Source organism: Hippopotamus amphibius, chromosome 5 (assembly GCF_030028045.1).
Source record: "Hippopotamus amphibius kiboko isolate mHipAmp2 chromosome 5, mHipAmp2.hap2, whole genome shotgun sequence".
NCBI classification, from domain to species: domain Eukaryota; kingdom Metazoa; phylum Chordata; class Mammalia; order Artiodactyla; family Hippopotamidae; genus Hippopotamus; species Hippopotamus amphibius.
In genome coordinates, this window is record NC_080190.1 from 15,752,326 (window position 1) to 15,767,259 (window position 14,934).

The following is a 14,934-nucleotide window of genomic DNA, read 5'->3' on the forward strand; positions in this document are numbered from 1 at the left end:
AACCATCCCACATGGTTAGCAATGATAGGCACTAGTCCATCCACTGAAAATCGGAATTCCAATTACTGATTTTTTCCAAAGGGAGACATTCACCTCAGCTTATAAAATGGAATCATGGAAGAGGGTTTATGTTTTGGGTGTCCATGGAGAAACACAGCCTTCAGATAAATTTTTAATTCACATTTCTGCACTTCTCTTACTGAAACCACTTCCCCAGGATTTCTCTAGTTTGCGTGTAAAAGTACGGGAATAAATTTCTTTAACGTGAAGAAACTGATTGGAAGATTTAATTACATTTCCGCCTCGTCCACTCTGTAACTTAGACTGTTACCACTGCCAGAGAAAGAGACCTTAAGTAGCCCTTGGTTTGAACCATCTGTCGCGAAAATGTGACATATGTTTGCTTTGTTTACTCAACAACCGAGTGTAAACTGATACACTGAACAAGGAATCCGTGTGTGGTGTGACTGTGTGTGTGTGTGTTTGTGTGTGTGCTCTCGCGCCAGCGCGCGTGAGGAGGGGGGGGTGCTTGATGAGGGCTTCAGTCTCCTCATACCTGCCCCTGAGGAACAGGTGCACAGGCGCGCAGATCCGCGGGATGTCCCCGGGGCTTGGGGCGCCCATCGATGCGCAGACACACTCCAAACAAAGCGCCGCACTCAACAGAGTGGCCGCCGCCGCAGCGAGGGGCGCGCCCGGTTGATGTGTAGTTGAATGGAGAGCTACCCAGCCCTCCCCTTTCCTCCTCCTTTTCTCCCCTCCCTTACACCCCGGTTTCAAACTTCAACCAAAGCCCTTCCCTTTTCAATTACCCACCCCCTAACCTCGATAAAAATGAGCGTTTCTTTTCTCTCCTCGGCAGCCCATTGTCTAGGTTGATGGGTTTGCATATTTGACAGCTGGGCTCACCCAAGCTTGATTCAAAGTCTGTTTCCCTAAGAGATGGACTTAGACATGAGCAAAGATCCCAAATACAGGTCCTGAGCGGTTGGATGCGCTTGCCACTGCCGGCTGTTCCCCAGACCCCTCTCTGGACCCAGTGCAGACTTCGGTGCCCCGGGCGCCCCCAAGCGTGTGAGGAGCGTAGCGTGTGTTCAGGGCGGGGTTGGGGGGGTCAGCAGCCCTGCTGAGAACGAGTGCTCCCAGGGATTGGGGTGAAGGGCTGTGCGTGTGTTGAACCTTTAAATTTATTACTAGTTTAAAATTTACTCTTGAAACAGCCAAGATGGACGTCAGCTTATAAATTTCCCAAAGCCAGGTCTGATGCGGTTTAAATGCAGTGGGTCCGGGGTTCCGCTTTTGTCTCCTTGTTCAAGCTCGAGGAGAGTGGTAGAGACTGCGTGTGCATGTGTGAGTGTGAGTGTGAGCGCGTTGGCGTGGATGACTGGGTGGGAGCATCCTGCGATCGCAGCTCCGAGGACCTGGGTCTGAGTGTGTTTTTAACACGCCAAGTCTTGAGTCACAGCCGCGAGTGACGTGGGGAAAAACTTTATGTTAGAAAGAAGGGTCTGGTTTGATTGCGCTAGGAGGGAGGAAAGAAAGAGCCCTTGTGCATTGTGCCCGTGTGTGTGTGTGTGAGAGAGAGAGAGCGAGAGAGAGAGAGAGAGAGAGAGAGAGCGAGAGAGCGAGAGAGCGCGCGTGAGCGAGCGGGCGGCGCTCGAGGCCGGCTGCACAGCGCTGTGTCCTGTGCGCGCTTTCGGGATCCGGCCCAGGGTCCCACCACCCGCGAGTGCGTGCATCTGCGGCGTCCCTGCGGGCGAGTATCAGAGGGGGCTGGCGGTGTGCTGCGGGGTGGCGGGAGCAGGAGCAGGCGGAGGGTCCTCTGGCAAAGAAACCTGGCCTCGGAACCCGCTGCCCGCCGCGCAGCTCCCGATAAACCCTAACATCCCTAACGGGCATCCGAGCTGGGGCTCTGCTCGGAAATCATCCTGACCCAACTCGGTCCTCTGAGCTCTTGAAGATTGCTGCATCTTTCTTCCTAGCACAGAGAAGTGAGCCTGGAAAGGGAAGGAGGGGGCGAGGACATCCCCCCCCCCCCATAAATAAATAAACTGGATTCTCGCCGCAGCTGGACACGGTCGGTTGAGTCCAGGTTGGTGGCACTTGGAGAGAGTTTTCTCATTCCGTCCGCTTGGGAACCCGTCGCCGCTCCCCCAGTCCCTCCTACCCCTCTTGTAGGCGGCCCTCAACTTTGGGGCCCAGGGGCGTGCGCGGCGCAGGGCTGCACCTGCCCTGGCGCTCCGGGGCTGCGGGCTCGTGCGCTCGGCCGGAGGGGCAGCGTTGATGCGCCCGACTCCGGGGCGCTGGGCTAGTGTGTGCGCGGCACCGACGCCTGGGAGCAAGCAGAAGACCGAGCGGCGGGTAGGGGCGCAGGAACCGGGTTTCAGCCCCAACCGGGACGTCCGTTCCCCCTCGCTCTGCTGCCTCTGAATGGAGGCGAGCCCAGGGAGGAGGGGATACTGCAACGGGGGGCAGCGATTGGTGGTTTGGGTGGGGAGGGCCGGCTGAACGAGCTAACTGGAGCGAGGAGGGGGCGGCGAACTTCCCGGGAGAAGGGGCTCTTTCCGCGCCAGGGCTGGCGAGAAAGCTGCCGCCGCCGAGTGCTTCGACTCCTGGCAGCGGCCGGCTCCGCTCTCAAGCGCTCCGAAAGTAACGTTATTTATTTATTTGCCTGCGTTCATCCTCTTGGGTTGGACCCAATAGACACTCCGTTGGACTTTGGGAGCCCGCGTCCGACCTCTCCAGCCTCCTCCCTGTCCGTGCGGGCGGCTCCCCGGAATACACGCACATGCACCCCCTGCGCCCCCTCCCCGCGCCCCGGCACGGCTAGGGGTGGGCCCTCACCCGGGCGCTAAAAAGTCCCCCAAGGCGGGAGCAGGGGAGGGCCGAGGGGCGGGGGAGGCCCCAGCACTCTCCGCTCTCTTTTCAAAGCGCGCTCTCCCTTCCAGGTTGGGTCGGACCTGAACCCCTAAAAGCGGAACCGCCTCCCGCCCTCGCGCCAGCCGCCCGCCCGGAGCTGAGTCGCCGGAGGCGGTGGCGGCGGACGGACCGGGGAGTTTCCTCTCGCACTGGATGGAGCTGAACTTTGGGCGGCCAGAGCAGCGCGGCCGTCCGGCGATCGCTGCATGCTGAGCTCCCCCGGCGAGACCCAGCGGCAGCTCGGGATTTTCGGGGGGGCGGGGACCAGCTGCGCGCAGGCACCATGTTCCTGGCGACCCTGTACTTCGTGCTGCCGCTCCTGGGTAAGTCGAGGCCGCCGCTAGCGTTCCTATCGGCTGAGTCTTTCCGAGGAGTACTAGCGGCAGCCCTCCCACCCCCACCCCCAACATTGCGGCGCGGGTGCGGTGGGTGTGGGACCGCGAAGTTTCGTTTTGGGGAGGGGGATCCGGAATCCTCAGCACCCCGGGCTGGGGGGGGCGGGGCGGGGGCGGCGCGGCACTTGCCCGCAGCTTTGCTTCCTTGGTTTTTGTTTCTTACGTTTTTGATGTGCTAGCCTGGCGGGAAATTAAAGGGTCCGAGCCCTCCAGCCCCGCAAGCCCGACGCCCCTCGCGAGTCCCGGGGAGCTCGCGGAGGCGCGGCGGGCAGGTGGGGTGTCCCCCGGCCAGGAGAGCAAACTTGGAAGGGAAAACTTTTCCCCGAATAGCATCTCGGTGCTCCCCGCCGAGCGGGCCTGGGACCAGGGCTCGCCCTCTCGGCGCCCGGCTCCCAGCCCGCCGCGGCTCTCCGCTGCCCAAAGCCCCGGGGCTTCAGTAGGGCCGGGCCGGACCGGGAGAGGGGCTGGAGCCGGGGACGGCGGGACGGCGGCTCTAGAGGCCGAGCAGCCGCTGAGGCCGGTCCGTCCCCGGGCGGCAGGGGCGGCAGGCGCATTGGGCAGCGCGGGCTCGCGGACAAACCGCGAAAAGCCCGCAAAGCCTCGGAGGGCCTCGGGAGTTGGGGTGGGGGGAGACCAGCTGCTGGAGGTGCCCGGGCGGGAAAACGGACTCCCGGGCGTAGGGGGGCGGGCGCGCTCCATCCGCGAGGAGCCCCAGAAGCCCGGTGCCGCGCGCGCCCTCCCCCTCCGGACTGGCGCACCGCGCCCCTGCCCGGCCGCACTCACGCTCCCTCCCCTCCACCCGCAGACGTGCTCCTGTCGGCCGAGGTGAGCGGCGGGGACCGCCTGGACTGTGTGAAAGCCAGCGATCAGTGTCTGAAGGAGCAGAGCTGCAGCACCAAGTACCGCACGCTGAGGCAGTGCGTGGCGGGCAAGGAGACCAACTTCAGCTTGACATCCGGCCTGGAGGCCAAGGACGAGTGCCGCAGCGCCATGGAGGCCCTCAAACAGAAGTCGCTTTACAACTGCCGCTGCAAGCGGGGTATGAAGAAGGAGAAGAACTGTCTGCGCATCTACTGGAGCATGTACCAGAGCCTGCAGGGTACGCGACCTTCTTCCCCCCATCCCCCAGCCCCTGGAGGCAGGCGGGCCCCTAGGCCTGGGGTCTGGCTGACCTCATCCTCCACTCGCTTCTCCCCAGCTGCAGAATGAGGACCTTTCATTGGCCCCCAGGGACGTCGGCAGCTGGTGTTTGCTGCCTCCCTAGCAGCATTGTTGGGGCCTGGTTGTTGGAAAACCCCGTGAGGGGATGGAGGGACATCCCAGGGACCCTGCTGACCTCTTTGAAACTTGGTCAGAACATCGGAGTAGGAATCCATTAAAGGCCACGCCAAGGAACCTGCAACTTCTCTCCAAGGAGGAGAGCTGGCTTCACAGAATAATCAAAGGCTTGCACTGCATCTTGCCTGGAGGTTCCCCCTCTCTTCTTCTTCTCTATCTATACTGACATAAGATAAAGAATTGAGAATAAAAGGTCCAGTGGAATCTATTCTGTCTTTACCCCCACCACCATCCTCACTCTGATCAAAGGCAGATGTGGGAAAAAAACATTTGTCATCTTAGATTAGCTGAGTCTTAAACAAGCTGATGTGGTTCAACCTTGGTTAATGCAGAAGTGGCTCAGAGAGGGAAAGGTCTACTTGTCACAGCCATCCATTACAACGGCAGTTTTTTGGTCCTTGTGTGCCAGAGGTGGCTCATGTTTGTAAATCTAACACAAACATTCAGTGCATTCATTCTCCACCTAGACTCATGCTGAAAATTTGTAACATACAGATTTGACCTCTCAGCTGCCACTTCCTCCAGAACTTGTTAATGAAAACCTGTTTCAGAGACTGACTATTTAATAGCCAGGGTACCTGCTTTCTGACTGCATGCCATGTTTTGGAAGCAAGAAAAAGGGGGCCTTTTTTGGGTCACCTTTCTTCCACTGGCTCCTGGAGGCAAGCTGGGCTTGTGACATCACTGGTTCCTTCCTCTCCGATTTCATTCCTTTGCAAAGAGTGGGAGAGTTTTCTGGCAAGATCAGGCTGGGTTGCTCTCCAATGTTTTCATGGCACTCTGGGGAGAGCAAGGACAACAGAGGCAGAGGGAATGAAAAGAAATAACCAGAGCCAAATAGATGCATTTGAAATCTTTGAAAGTTTCAGCATCTTTTTGTTACACAATCATAACATAATTAGAATTCAGATTCAGTAACAAAAACTGCCTGAAATATGTCTGTTTTCCAGATCTGAGCCCAATCTTTCTGTTGTTTAGGAAATGATCTGCTTGAAGATTCCCCATATGAACCAGTTAACAGCAGATTGTCTGATATATTCCGGGTGGTCCCATTCATACCAGGTAAGCAGATTTATACTTCTACCCTGATGCCTTCGCCTGCTTGAAATCCGTTGGCTTGCATTCTCTTTGGCTCTCAAGTAGTGTGTAAGTAGATAGTTGAATGGCGCAGTGTTTCTGGGAAATTAGAAATAGGATGATGATAATGAAGAGGCAGAATGCCTAGAGATGATTGTATGACTTGAAAGTAATTCTAAATGAAGTAATGTGGTGTGGTGGTTTGAAAGAGGTTGGAGGGAGGTGACTTGGTTGAATTTTTTTTTCCGCATTAAAATATGATTGGCCAGTTCTTGCAAAGGGAGTGCCACTTCTGTCTGTAGGTGGCAATCGTATTCCCTTCTTGCTGCATACTGTATACAGTGCCTCCCTGGAAATGGGATCTGTTTAAATGATGCCACTTTACTTTACAAGACGCCTGAAGATAATCTTAGATTGTTGAAGAATACTGGACGGATTCACTTGTCTGTCTTTGATTTAAAAGATTAACCTCTACTATTTGTTAACATCTTTTTTTGTTTCTAATTTTTCCTGAGCAAGTGTGTGCATGTACAGGAGAATACATTACTGCCCTTGCAAAAGTGATCTCGCTTCCCATGGTTTGTTTTGTCTCTCTTTGCAAATCTACATTTGGTTTGGAAGTGAACTTAGTTTTAGAGTTAAGTTTTTCATAACATTTGCATTCAGACAGCCCCATAAATAATGAGTAAGGCAATAATTTCCCTTAATGACATACAGATTCCAGACTGATGTTGTCTTTATTTGTTTACAGTTAAGACTTTTTCTCAAGTATATATAGCCATCATAAATTGTATGTTTCTCGGTGGTGAAACATGGTGATTCACGTTGAATTTGAATCTATGAGATCATGGTTTGGTACTGGTGAGAGTGTTCTAGTGTTCTAAATGTTTTATGTTTTCCTGCTGAAAGTCATAGAACCAAGTATGTAAATACTGAAATTATGTGTGGGTGTATTATACATACATGCATTCCTCCACAAGTATCCGTTGAGCACCTACTACATCCTCGCCATTGGGGTTTGGGCAGTGAGCCAGACAGACGTCCTGTCTGCTCTGGTGAATCTTAGAGGCAGCCAGCAACTGGCATTTATTAAGCTCTTATTATATGCCAGGCACTGTTTAAGATCTTTTCATCATTAACTTATGTAGTCATCATCAATTGCTTCTTAGATATTGTTATTTCCATTTTAGAGATGAGATGATTGACGCAGGGTGAAGTCAGGAAGCCAACCCAAGGTCACTGAGCTCCTAAATGGTGGAACGAGAATTTAAACCTAGATTTGTTTTGCAAGATTTTGTAACATCTGCCCCTTGCTAGTCATAGTGTGGTCCTCAGACCAGCAGCATGGACATCACCTAGGAGTTTGTTAGAAGTGTGGAATCCCAGGCTCTATCCCAGAGCTACTGATCAAGAATTTGCATTTTAAGAAGATCCCTAGGCTGGGTGCTTCACATGCACATAAATAAGAGGACAAGTTTAGTATCAGAGGCATTCATAATCATACATGATCCTGAATGATACCCATAATATCCACCCCAAATCCCTGTCAGTGCTTTCTGTCCTTTGGCCCAGCCAGGACAGTGGCTCAGGCAGTGAAGCAGGGATGCACAGATGAGTTTATGACCACCTGAGCTGTTGTGGGAGCAGGTCAGTAGGATCTAGGATGGGGTGCCAGAAACGAAGCTACCCTTCCTAGCACCATGAGGGGCAGTGTCTCTTGCTGGCCGCTGAGCCATGGAATCATTACCCCTCAGTCTTTGAACTGATGCCTGGAAGCATACGAACCTCCCCAGAGACAGTGAGAGTGAGGAAGTAGGGAAGGAGGAAAGTTCATTTGGGTTTTAATTTCAAAACTGTTATGAGCTATAGGGCTGCAGTAGACTCATTTTCCGCTCTCTGGGTCTCTATTTTCTTGGTAGAATGAGGCCATTGGAGTAAAAATCTCCAGTCCTAAGAGTCCGTGATTCTGAAAGAAGACCGTCGCCTCCAGACTTCTTCCACTGCACCTTCACTGTTGCTCTTTTCAGTCCTTGCATTCATTCTCCACTGAAAGTGACCTGGTCATTCTCGGATACCGCTGGCTTGGCTGGAGTTTTTAGATGAGTGTCAGAAATTCTTCTGCATGGACCAAGTCCCACTCATTCATTTTTTGGATCCCTCTCTCAAACAGGTGTCTTTTCATAGCAAATATGATCCTCAGTTTGTGAGATGCAGCCTACCGAGGCCCCAGAAGCCATGGTGAATTACTCAGAGCCAGGAAGGTCTTGTCTCGAGCTGTATTTTGTATCTCAAGGGCACTGGATTTAGGTTCCAGCTGTAATGAGCTTTGACCTCAGACAGTGACTGTGTTCCTTAAGTGGGTAGAGGAAAGCCAAATGGAGCCCTGAGAGGTTTTAGGCCATTGAATAATGCATGTTATCCAGTTTGGCATTTGTAGGATGGAGAGGGACAGAGGATCAGGATGATGAATGTTGCTGTTCACGGTTTGAATCTGAGTCTCTAGAACATCTCTTCTGTCTTGAAAATCTCTCTGAGGAAACCAGGACAACAGGGCCGTTGCCTTTTACAGATAGGGTAGCATTCAGAGTTTCCATATTTGGATTTCTCTGCCCAAGGTGAAGAGAATGTTTATCCACGTACATTAAGTGTGAGCTGAATCCTCTCAACAAACAAGACGTGTTTGATGTTCTTGCGTTTCCATTTTCTTTGGACTCTTCAAACCCACAGCCGTCTTTGACATTGTTTACTTGATCACCAGTGAAAAGGCCATATTGAGGTATTATCAGTGGCAGGAACAAGGAAGGGAAAAAAATAAGGTGGAATCTAGCTGCCGAAGGGAAATCAAGCATCCTAGTCTGGTGAGAATTGCGGTGGGAGGTTGGAGGGCTTATTCTCCAGGAAATGCAATAGTGGAAGCAAAAGCTTTGGCTCTAAGGCACTTTGAAGGGCTCTAGGAAGTGCCCATTCTGTGGGTGGACACTGGTGTGGTTTTTAGGGGTCTCACCACGCAGTGAGCAAGAGGACACAGAGGAAAAAGTGAGCCAGTCAGGAGGATGTTGGAGGGGAGGAGAGAACACAGGACAGTGTCTTGGGAGCCAAGAGGGCAGAGCCGTGTGGGAGCTTGCAGGCTCAGAGAATGGAGCGTTCAGATGGTGTTTCACATCTGTCTCTCAACCAAGACTCTGCTCTTTAACCTCCATTCTGCCTTGCCTTTTCTTCTTCACAAAAGTTCAAGAAGCAAGAAATAAATAGCAATGTGAAAGGAAGATGAGCCTGTTGGCAATGTTTTTGGACTCTGGGAGGGGGGAGAACAAAGCAGTGAGAAATTTGGAAAGTGGAGTGGGTGCCGAGAAAAGCCTAAAAATAGAGGATCAGAGGAAGGATGTAAGCCCCTTTATGGCAGCAAGGGATTAAAGTAAGTGGGCTCCAAGGTTTAAAAGTATTGATTGGGAGGTTGGCTTTTGTAGAAACAGTCAAGAAATGCCAGACCTTCCTCAAATGTAATCAGAGTCGATGGTATTGCAAATAAGAGTCAAGTGGAGAGATCGTGGGGAAAGAGTGATGCTAGGATTTGAACATCTGAAATCTGATTTGGTGAAAGACAGAGTTCTAGTTCTCTGGCTTTGCCACCATTTCCCTACCCCATCCCAGGAGTGGCTCAGACCTTCCCAGGAAGCCTTAGGATCTTGAGATTGGTCCCCAAGTACTTGGAAATGGCTTGCCCCAGAATCAGATGCTCCTAAACTCTCTTTTGAGTCTGACCCCTTTTTTGAATGATGCTGTAAGCAATGAGCCATGTTTAGCATCTGTTTTTATTTATTTATTTTATTTATTATTTATTTATTTATTTATTATTTTATTGTCTGTGTTGGGTCTTTTTTTTGCTGTGCGTGGGCTTTCTTTTTAGTTGTGGTGAGTGGGGGCTACTCTTTGTTGCGGTGTGCGGGCTCCTCGTTGCCGTGGCTTCTCTTGTTGTGGAGCTCGGGCTCTAGGTGCGTGGGCTTCAGTAGTTGCAGCACGTGGGCTCAACAGTTGTGGCTCATGGGCTCTAAAGCGCAGGCTCAATAGTTGTGGCGCACGGGCTTAGTTGCTCTGCAGCATGTGGGATCTTCCTGGAGCAGGGATCGAACCCGTGTCCCCTGCATTGGCAGGTGGATTCTCAACCACTGCGCCACCTAGGAAGCCCAGCATATCTGTTTTAATGTACCATCATGTTTATGTCACTATTAAAGACTTAAAATTTTTACTTGTTGACGAAGAACCTTATAAGATCATCTGCTGTCTTGTCAAATCATGACAAGAGAGAAGGGCTTGTAAATACCAGCTGCTGGGGGTATGGGGTGGTCCTCTCCTTTCCACTCAGCTCTCTAATCATGATGTCTCTAGTCATGAGAACCCCTATAAGTTCTTTGTTGTCTATTCTGGCATATCGTAAACTCCTCTGAAGCCTGCCTTGGCCCCGCCCTCCCTCTTTAAACCGTATCACCTCTCCAGTCAAGCTTGCTGAGCAATCCATTCCCAGATATTCCATGTGTGTTCACTTTCCCGTGCCTTGACACTTGGCTTTGCCTCTGTTTGGGAAGTTACTCTTAGTTCTTCAAGACCAAGATCAAGTTTCATCTCTGAGGGCTGTGCTGGAATTCCCCCAGACAGGCACTTCTACTTAGGACTCTCATGCTACATTTTACTCTTGCCTTTATGCTAGCTGTTAATCACAGCCTATCAAGAGGACTTATTTACGCGTCTGTCTTTCCCACTGGAAAGTCGGGGATTTGCTTGTTACACTGGGTGTTTACTCAGCACCCAGCATCTGTCCTGGTTCTGAGCGGGAGTCTCATGAGCCATGAGTGGTTGAACATCAGAGAAGGGACTTATTGATCGTCTAATCCTCTGCTTTTACAGAATTGAAGTTCAAAGAAGGGAAGCAATTTAGCCCAGGCCGCACTGCTTGAGGGTTGCCTCTAGAACCTTTACTTGGACCTGGCACTGCCTTAGGGGAGGTCAATGTTGCCCTCTTTCGGTTCTGCATACTCTCTGGACAAACCTCATCCATCTCTGGGACCTCAGCTACCATGTACACCGATGACTCAGCCTCCCCTCCTACTCCACCCTCTCCTGAGCTCTAAACCAGCCTTTCCTGAATGACTCCATCTGGATGTATCTCAGTTCCTTCTAACTCAGCGTGTCCAAAATGGATCTCATCATCTCTCCCCTTTTCTCCTTACATCCTTCTTTTCCTGAGTCTCCTGTTTCATGTGATGGGAGTATCTGCCTAACTCATAAGCTCTGGCATCATCTCCACTATCTCCTCCACCCTCCTCTCTCTTTCCGCTGGACCTGTCACCAAGTCCTGCTGGAATTACCTGCCATCTTTTGAATTGCTTCTCTCTCTCCATTTCCTTAGTCTACCCATCTTATCTTTCACTTGAACTTTGCATTGGCCTTCTTACTGGCCCCATCCTTGTATCTAGTCTCTCCCAGTCCAACCTGCCCACCCGTTGCCAGATGTTACCTTAGCACCTAGGTGACTTCCAGGAATGATCTGGTTTCAGTGTCCCTTCATAGATTCTTCTATTAATCGACCTTCCTTCTATCTCACCCCAGTGACCCCATGTCTAAACAAACCAGGTTGAGCAGTTGCTATCCCACCAGTGCTCTGGGTGGCTTCACGCCTCTTCATCTTTGTACGCGATGGTGAAAGAAGGTGTGCTCTGGAGTTCCACTCAGCTGGGTGCATCCCCAGCTCTGCCACTTACTTTGTCTTGGGCAGGTCATTTGATCTCACTGTACCTCAGACTCCTTGAATGTAAGATGAAATGGTGATGATGCCTCCCTTACAGGTTCTTGGGAATTAAAAAGGCTGTATGTAAAATGCCTTGCATGGTGCCTGAAATATAATTGGTCCTCCATAAATCTCAGTCATGTTTAATGCTGTGCCAAGGCCATGTGAGCTGCTGGCTCATTCCTGACTCCAAGAGTGGGACCCTTTTTCAGCAGACCATATTCCCTGATTGTGAACAATGATTCTATGTCTTGAAAAGGATAGCAACTTGAAGCTTTCCGGAAGGCTGCTCATAAACTAACTTGGACAAGAAATAAGAAATCTATCCAATATCTAGAGGGCCCTGGAGGGAAGTCCTATCTATTAATAACCCAGTTTGAGTCTTAAATCCCCTTTGGGGAAGGTCTTCCTTTTTCTGCCTCTGAATGCCCCTGTTCCTCTGGGGCCCGGTCCTTCCTTAGGCTGTTTGGTCGGAGGTGAGTTTGCTTCAGCTGGCTATCACCCGGGGTGGGAGCTCTTCCTGTGCTTAAGGATTCTTGTGATCAGCCTACCCTTCTCAGCTTGACTGATTCCTATTCTTCTAACCTCTCCCCATAAATCTTCTTTGCAACGCCCCTCATAGCAGGAAGAATTACTGCTCCCTGAGAAGGGCATGCCTGAAACCTGGGAGAGGCTTCTGTCTCCACAGGCTCTGCTAAGTACACTTACATTTCACTTTCACAGACCACTACTTTTGGCTTTTATCCTCTCGCTCTTCAGCCCCTCAGCGACCCATTTTTATAGTACAACAATAAGAAATTACAAACAGGTAGAAGAGGAAAGCGAATTTAAGCCACTCATAGTCTCTGCCCCCAAAGATAACCACTGGAAACATCTGATATGAGCCTTTTCAGCCTTTTTCCTATATATATGAATATATGTGTGTGTATACATATATTTAACTTTTAAAAATTTTTTTACAAAAATGGGAGTCGAAGTCTACATGTGCTTTCTTATTACCTGCCTGATGACCTGAGGAATCTGTGTCTTCTTGTGTCACCGGCCACTTCTTAAAGGCAAATTTTATTATTTAGATTAACTGTCAACCTTAAGAAGTTTCATGAGTAAAGCGTCAGGTCATTCCACTGTCTAGATACTTCTGGCAAAGGCCAGAAAGTTCCAGTGCAGGCTGTGAAAGTAGAGACAGTCAAATATTTTGCATAGGGTTACTGTAGGTCCCGTTATCAGAAGAGGGGAGATAAAACATCGGTGAGTGACAGGTAATTGCATGAACTGAAGATTGTTACACGGTGCAAAATTATTTATAGCCAATATCTCTGTCCTCATTCCTTTTCCTTAGTCCTCTGAAGTATTTCTTTCTGCCATCTCTTAATTTTTCTGCTGTCGAAGCTTATTCTTTCCAAAGGATGTCCTTTTTTTGTTCTCTGGGATACAGTGGCGAATTCTCAAGAGAAGTTATCGGGATTGTTTGGTCCAAAGTGCACTGGTCCAGGAGTCAGGAGGCTGTGTTCTGCTTCCAGCTTTACCTCTAACTAGCTGGTGACCTTGGACAAGTGTTTACCCTTCCTGAGAGACATCTCCTTCTTTTGTAAAACGAGGGCAGTGGAGGAGGATGACCTGTAACATATTTTCCTTCTTTCTCTAAGGGCCTGCATATTGAGTCTTGTATTATTCTGTGACTTACTGTTTTCCTTTCTAGCCTTTTCTTCATATCAGAGAAACTCGTCATCTTGCCATGTATATTTTTCATATTAATAACATTTATACAGCATGATTTATTCAATCTGTACTTTACTTTGAACCAGAATGGATTGAAAGCATCTCATTTGAATACATGGAGGAAGATAAAATAAGAAATAAGTGGAGAAAATAAGGAAGAGGGGAAGATGAGAGTAGGAAAGAGAAAAGGAAGCCAGGAGTGGGTTCAGAAGACAAAATGCATGTCATAAGATTATATTTAAGCAAATTAAGTTATTGGAAGTACTGTGTAAAAAACAAAGGGATAAATAAAATCCCTGGATTGTCGTTGCTGTAGGATTTTTGGAGGTCATTCTGGTCCAATCCCCTTATTCTACTGATAAGAAAACTGAGAGTTCCATAAATTTCTAGCAGGGTAAAACATAAATTGTCTAGGACAGTGATGACAAGTAAAATTAGGTATGTGTTTGTTTTTAAATTGATATTTGAAACTCTCCATCTCCTGGCATTTCCCCACCTCCTTTACATTGTCCTTCACCTGCTCCTCAGCCGTGCACCCTTTTAGGATGCCAGACTCTTCTCACAGTTAAGGTGAAAAGCACAGCCTTCCCCTTTGGTTAGGGAAGTGGTTGTCCATTGTTTCGGAATTGTTTCAGAACAAGGATTAATTAATGTCTCTGTTTAGTAACAGGAGTCAGGGGCCAGAACGTTAATTTTCCTATCTTTTGGCCCCCTTCAGAATTGTCTGCAAGGAGAACTGACGAATTGTTTGTTGCTTTAAGCCCTCCCAGCTTTCAGATTAAAAAAAAATTAACCTTTTGTCTGGAATGTTTTGTTAAAGAAGCTAACCATTTCCCGTAATTTAGAGACTCCACTAGCTGGGTCAGTGATGAGCACGAATGGGTAATTTGCATAAGGGGCTAATTTATTATGTCCCCTGGGCATTTCTTTCATCTCTCTTCCCATTCTAATTAATGTTCTAAGAGGGTCTATCACCATATCAGAAATTAGGGGTGAAAGCAGCCATTGTTAACCTTTATTCTTATGATTTTTTATCTTCTGTGATCTTTTAACCATTTTCTTTTCCTATCCAGGGATTTGCACAGATTGGGCTGGGGAGAGTATGGAGAGGAGATTTTAGGGGTGTGCTCTTTTCTGATCTTTCTTCAAATAGTAGGTTGTTGTAAAAATAAAAATGACTCAGGATAGCTCTCCAACCACAGAGGGATTTGTAAAACACACAGACGGGTACGGTCATGGTGCAGAATCGTTTCTAAGTTTGAGCCCTCTAGAACATCTATATAAACATGTATATACACACACACACACACACACACACAGATAGAGATGTATTTATATATCTGCCTGTTCACCTGTGTGTATATTTATAGTGTGTGTGAGTGTGGATGTCTGTATTATTAAACACTTTGCCTCAAAAAGATCTCCCTTGACAAGTGTTTCAGTTGGTTCTGGCTGTGACAAAGGCAGCTGTGTGTGAGAGAGTGTGACACAGCTGAGGAAAGGCAAGAGAACAAGTAATTTCTTCGAAAATCAATTGCAATTTACTCTTACTAAATTGGCCCACGGTCCGCCCCGTCCGAGTATTAGCATATGACAGACTTTTAATCATTTGGTCAAATGGCCAATTTTTGGTCAAACCGCAATCGCCTCTGGGACTCTGCCCGTAGCCCTAGAGCTGTGTTATCTTCAGACCTGCAGTCTCTT

At 49.3% G+C, this 14,934-nt stretch overlaps 1 protein-coding gene across 4 annotated transcripts in view; it reads left to right on the plus strand.

Annotated features, from left to right (window-relative positions):
- Window positions 1–2,565: 2,565 nt before the first annotated feature.
- Window positions 2,566–14,934, plus strand: part of GFRA1 (GDNF family receptor alpha 1) — a 205,012-nt gene continuing 192,643 nt past the window's right edge. For 3 of the 4 annotated variants that reach the window (XM_057735696.1, XM_057735692.1, XM_057735693.1), the window contains exons 1-3: window positions 3,157–3,242; window positions 4,120–4,413; window positions 5,631–5,714. In XM_057735696.1, coding sequence (XP_057591679.1) covers window positions 3,203–3,242; window positions 4,120–4,413; window positions 5,631–5,714 — 418 coding nt within the window. In that variant the 5' untranslated portion in view covers window positions 3,157–3,202. Of the gene's footprint in view, window positions 3,243–4,119; window positions 4,414–5,630; window positions 5,715–14,934 lie in introns of all 4 variants that reach the window. The other variant, XM_057735695.1, reaches the window with a different exon arrangement.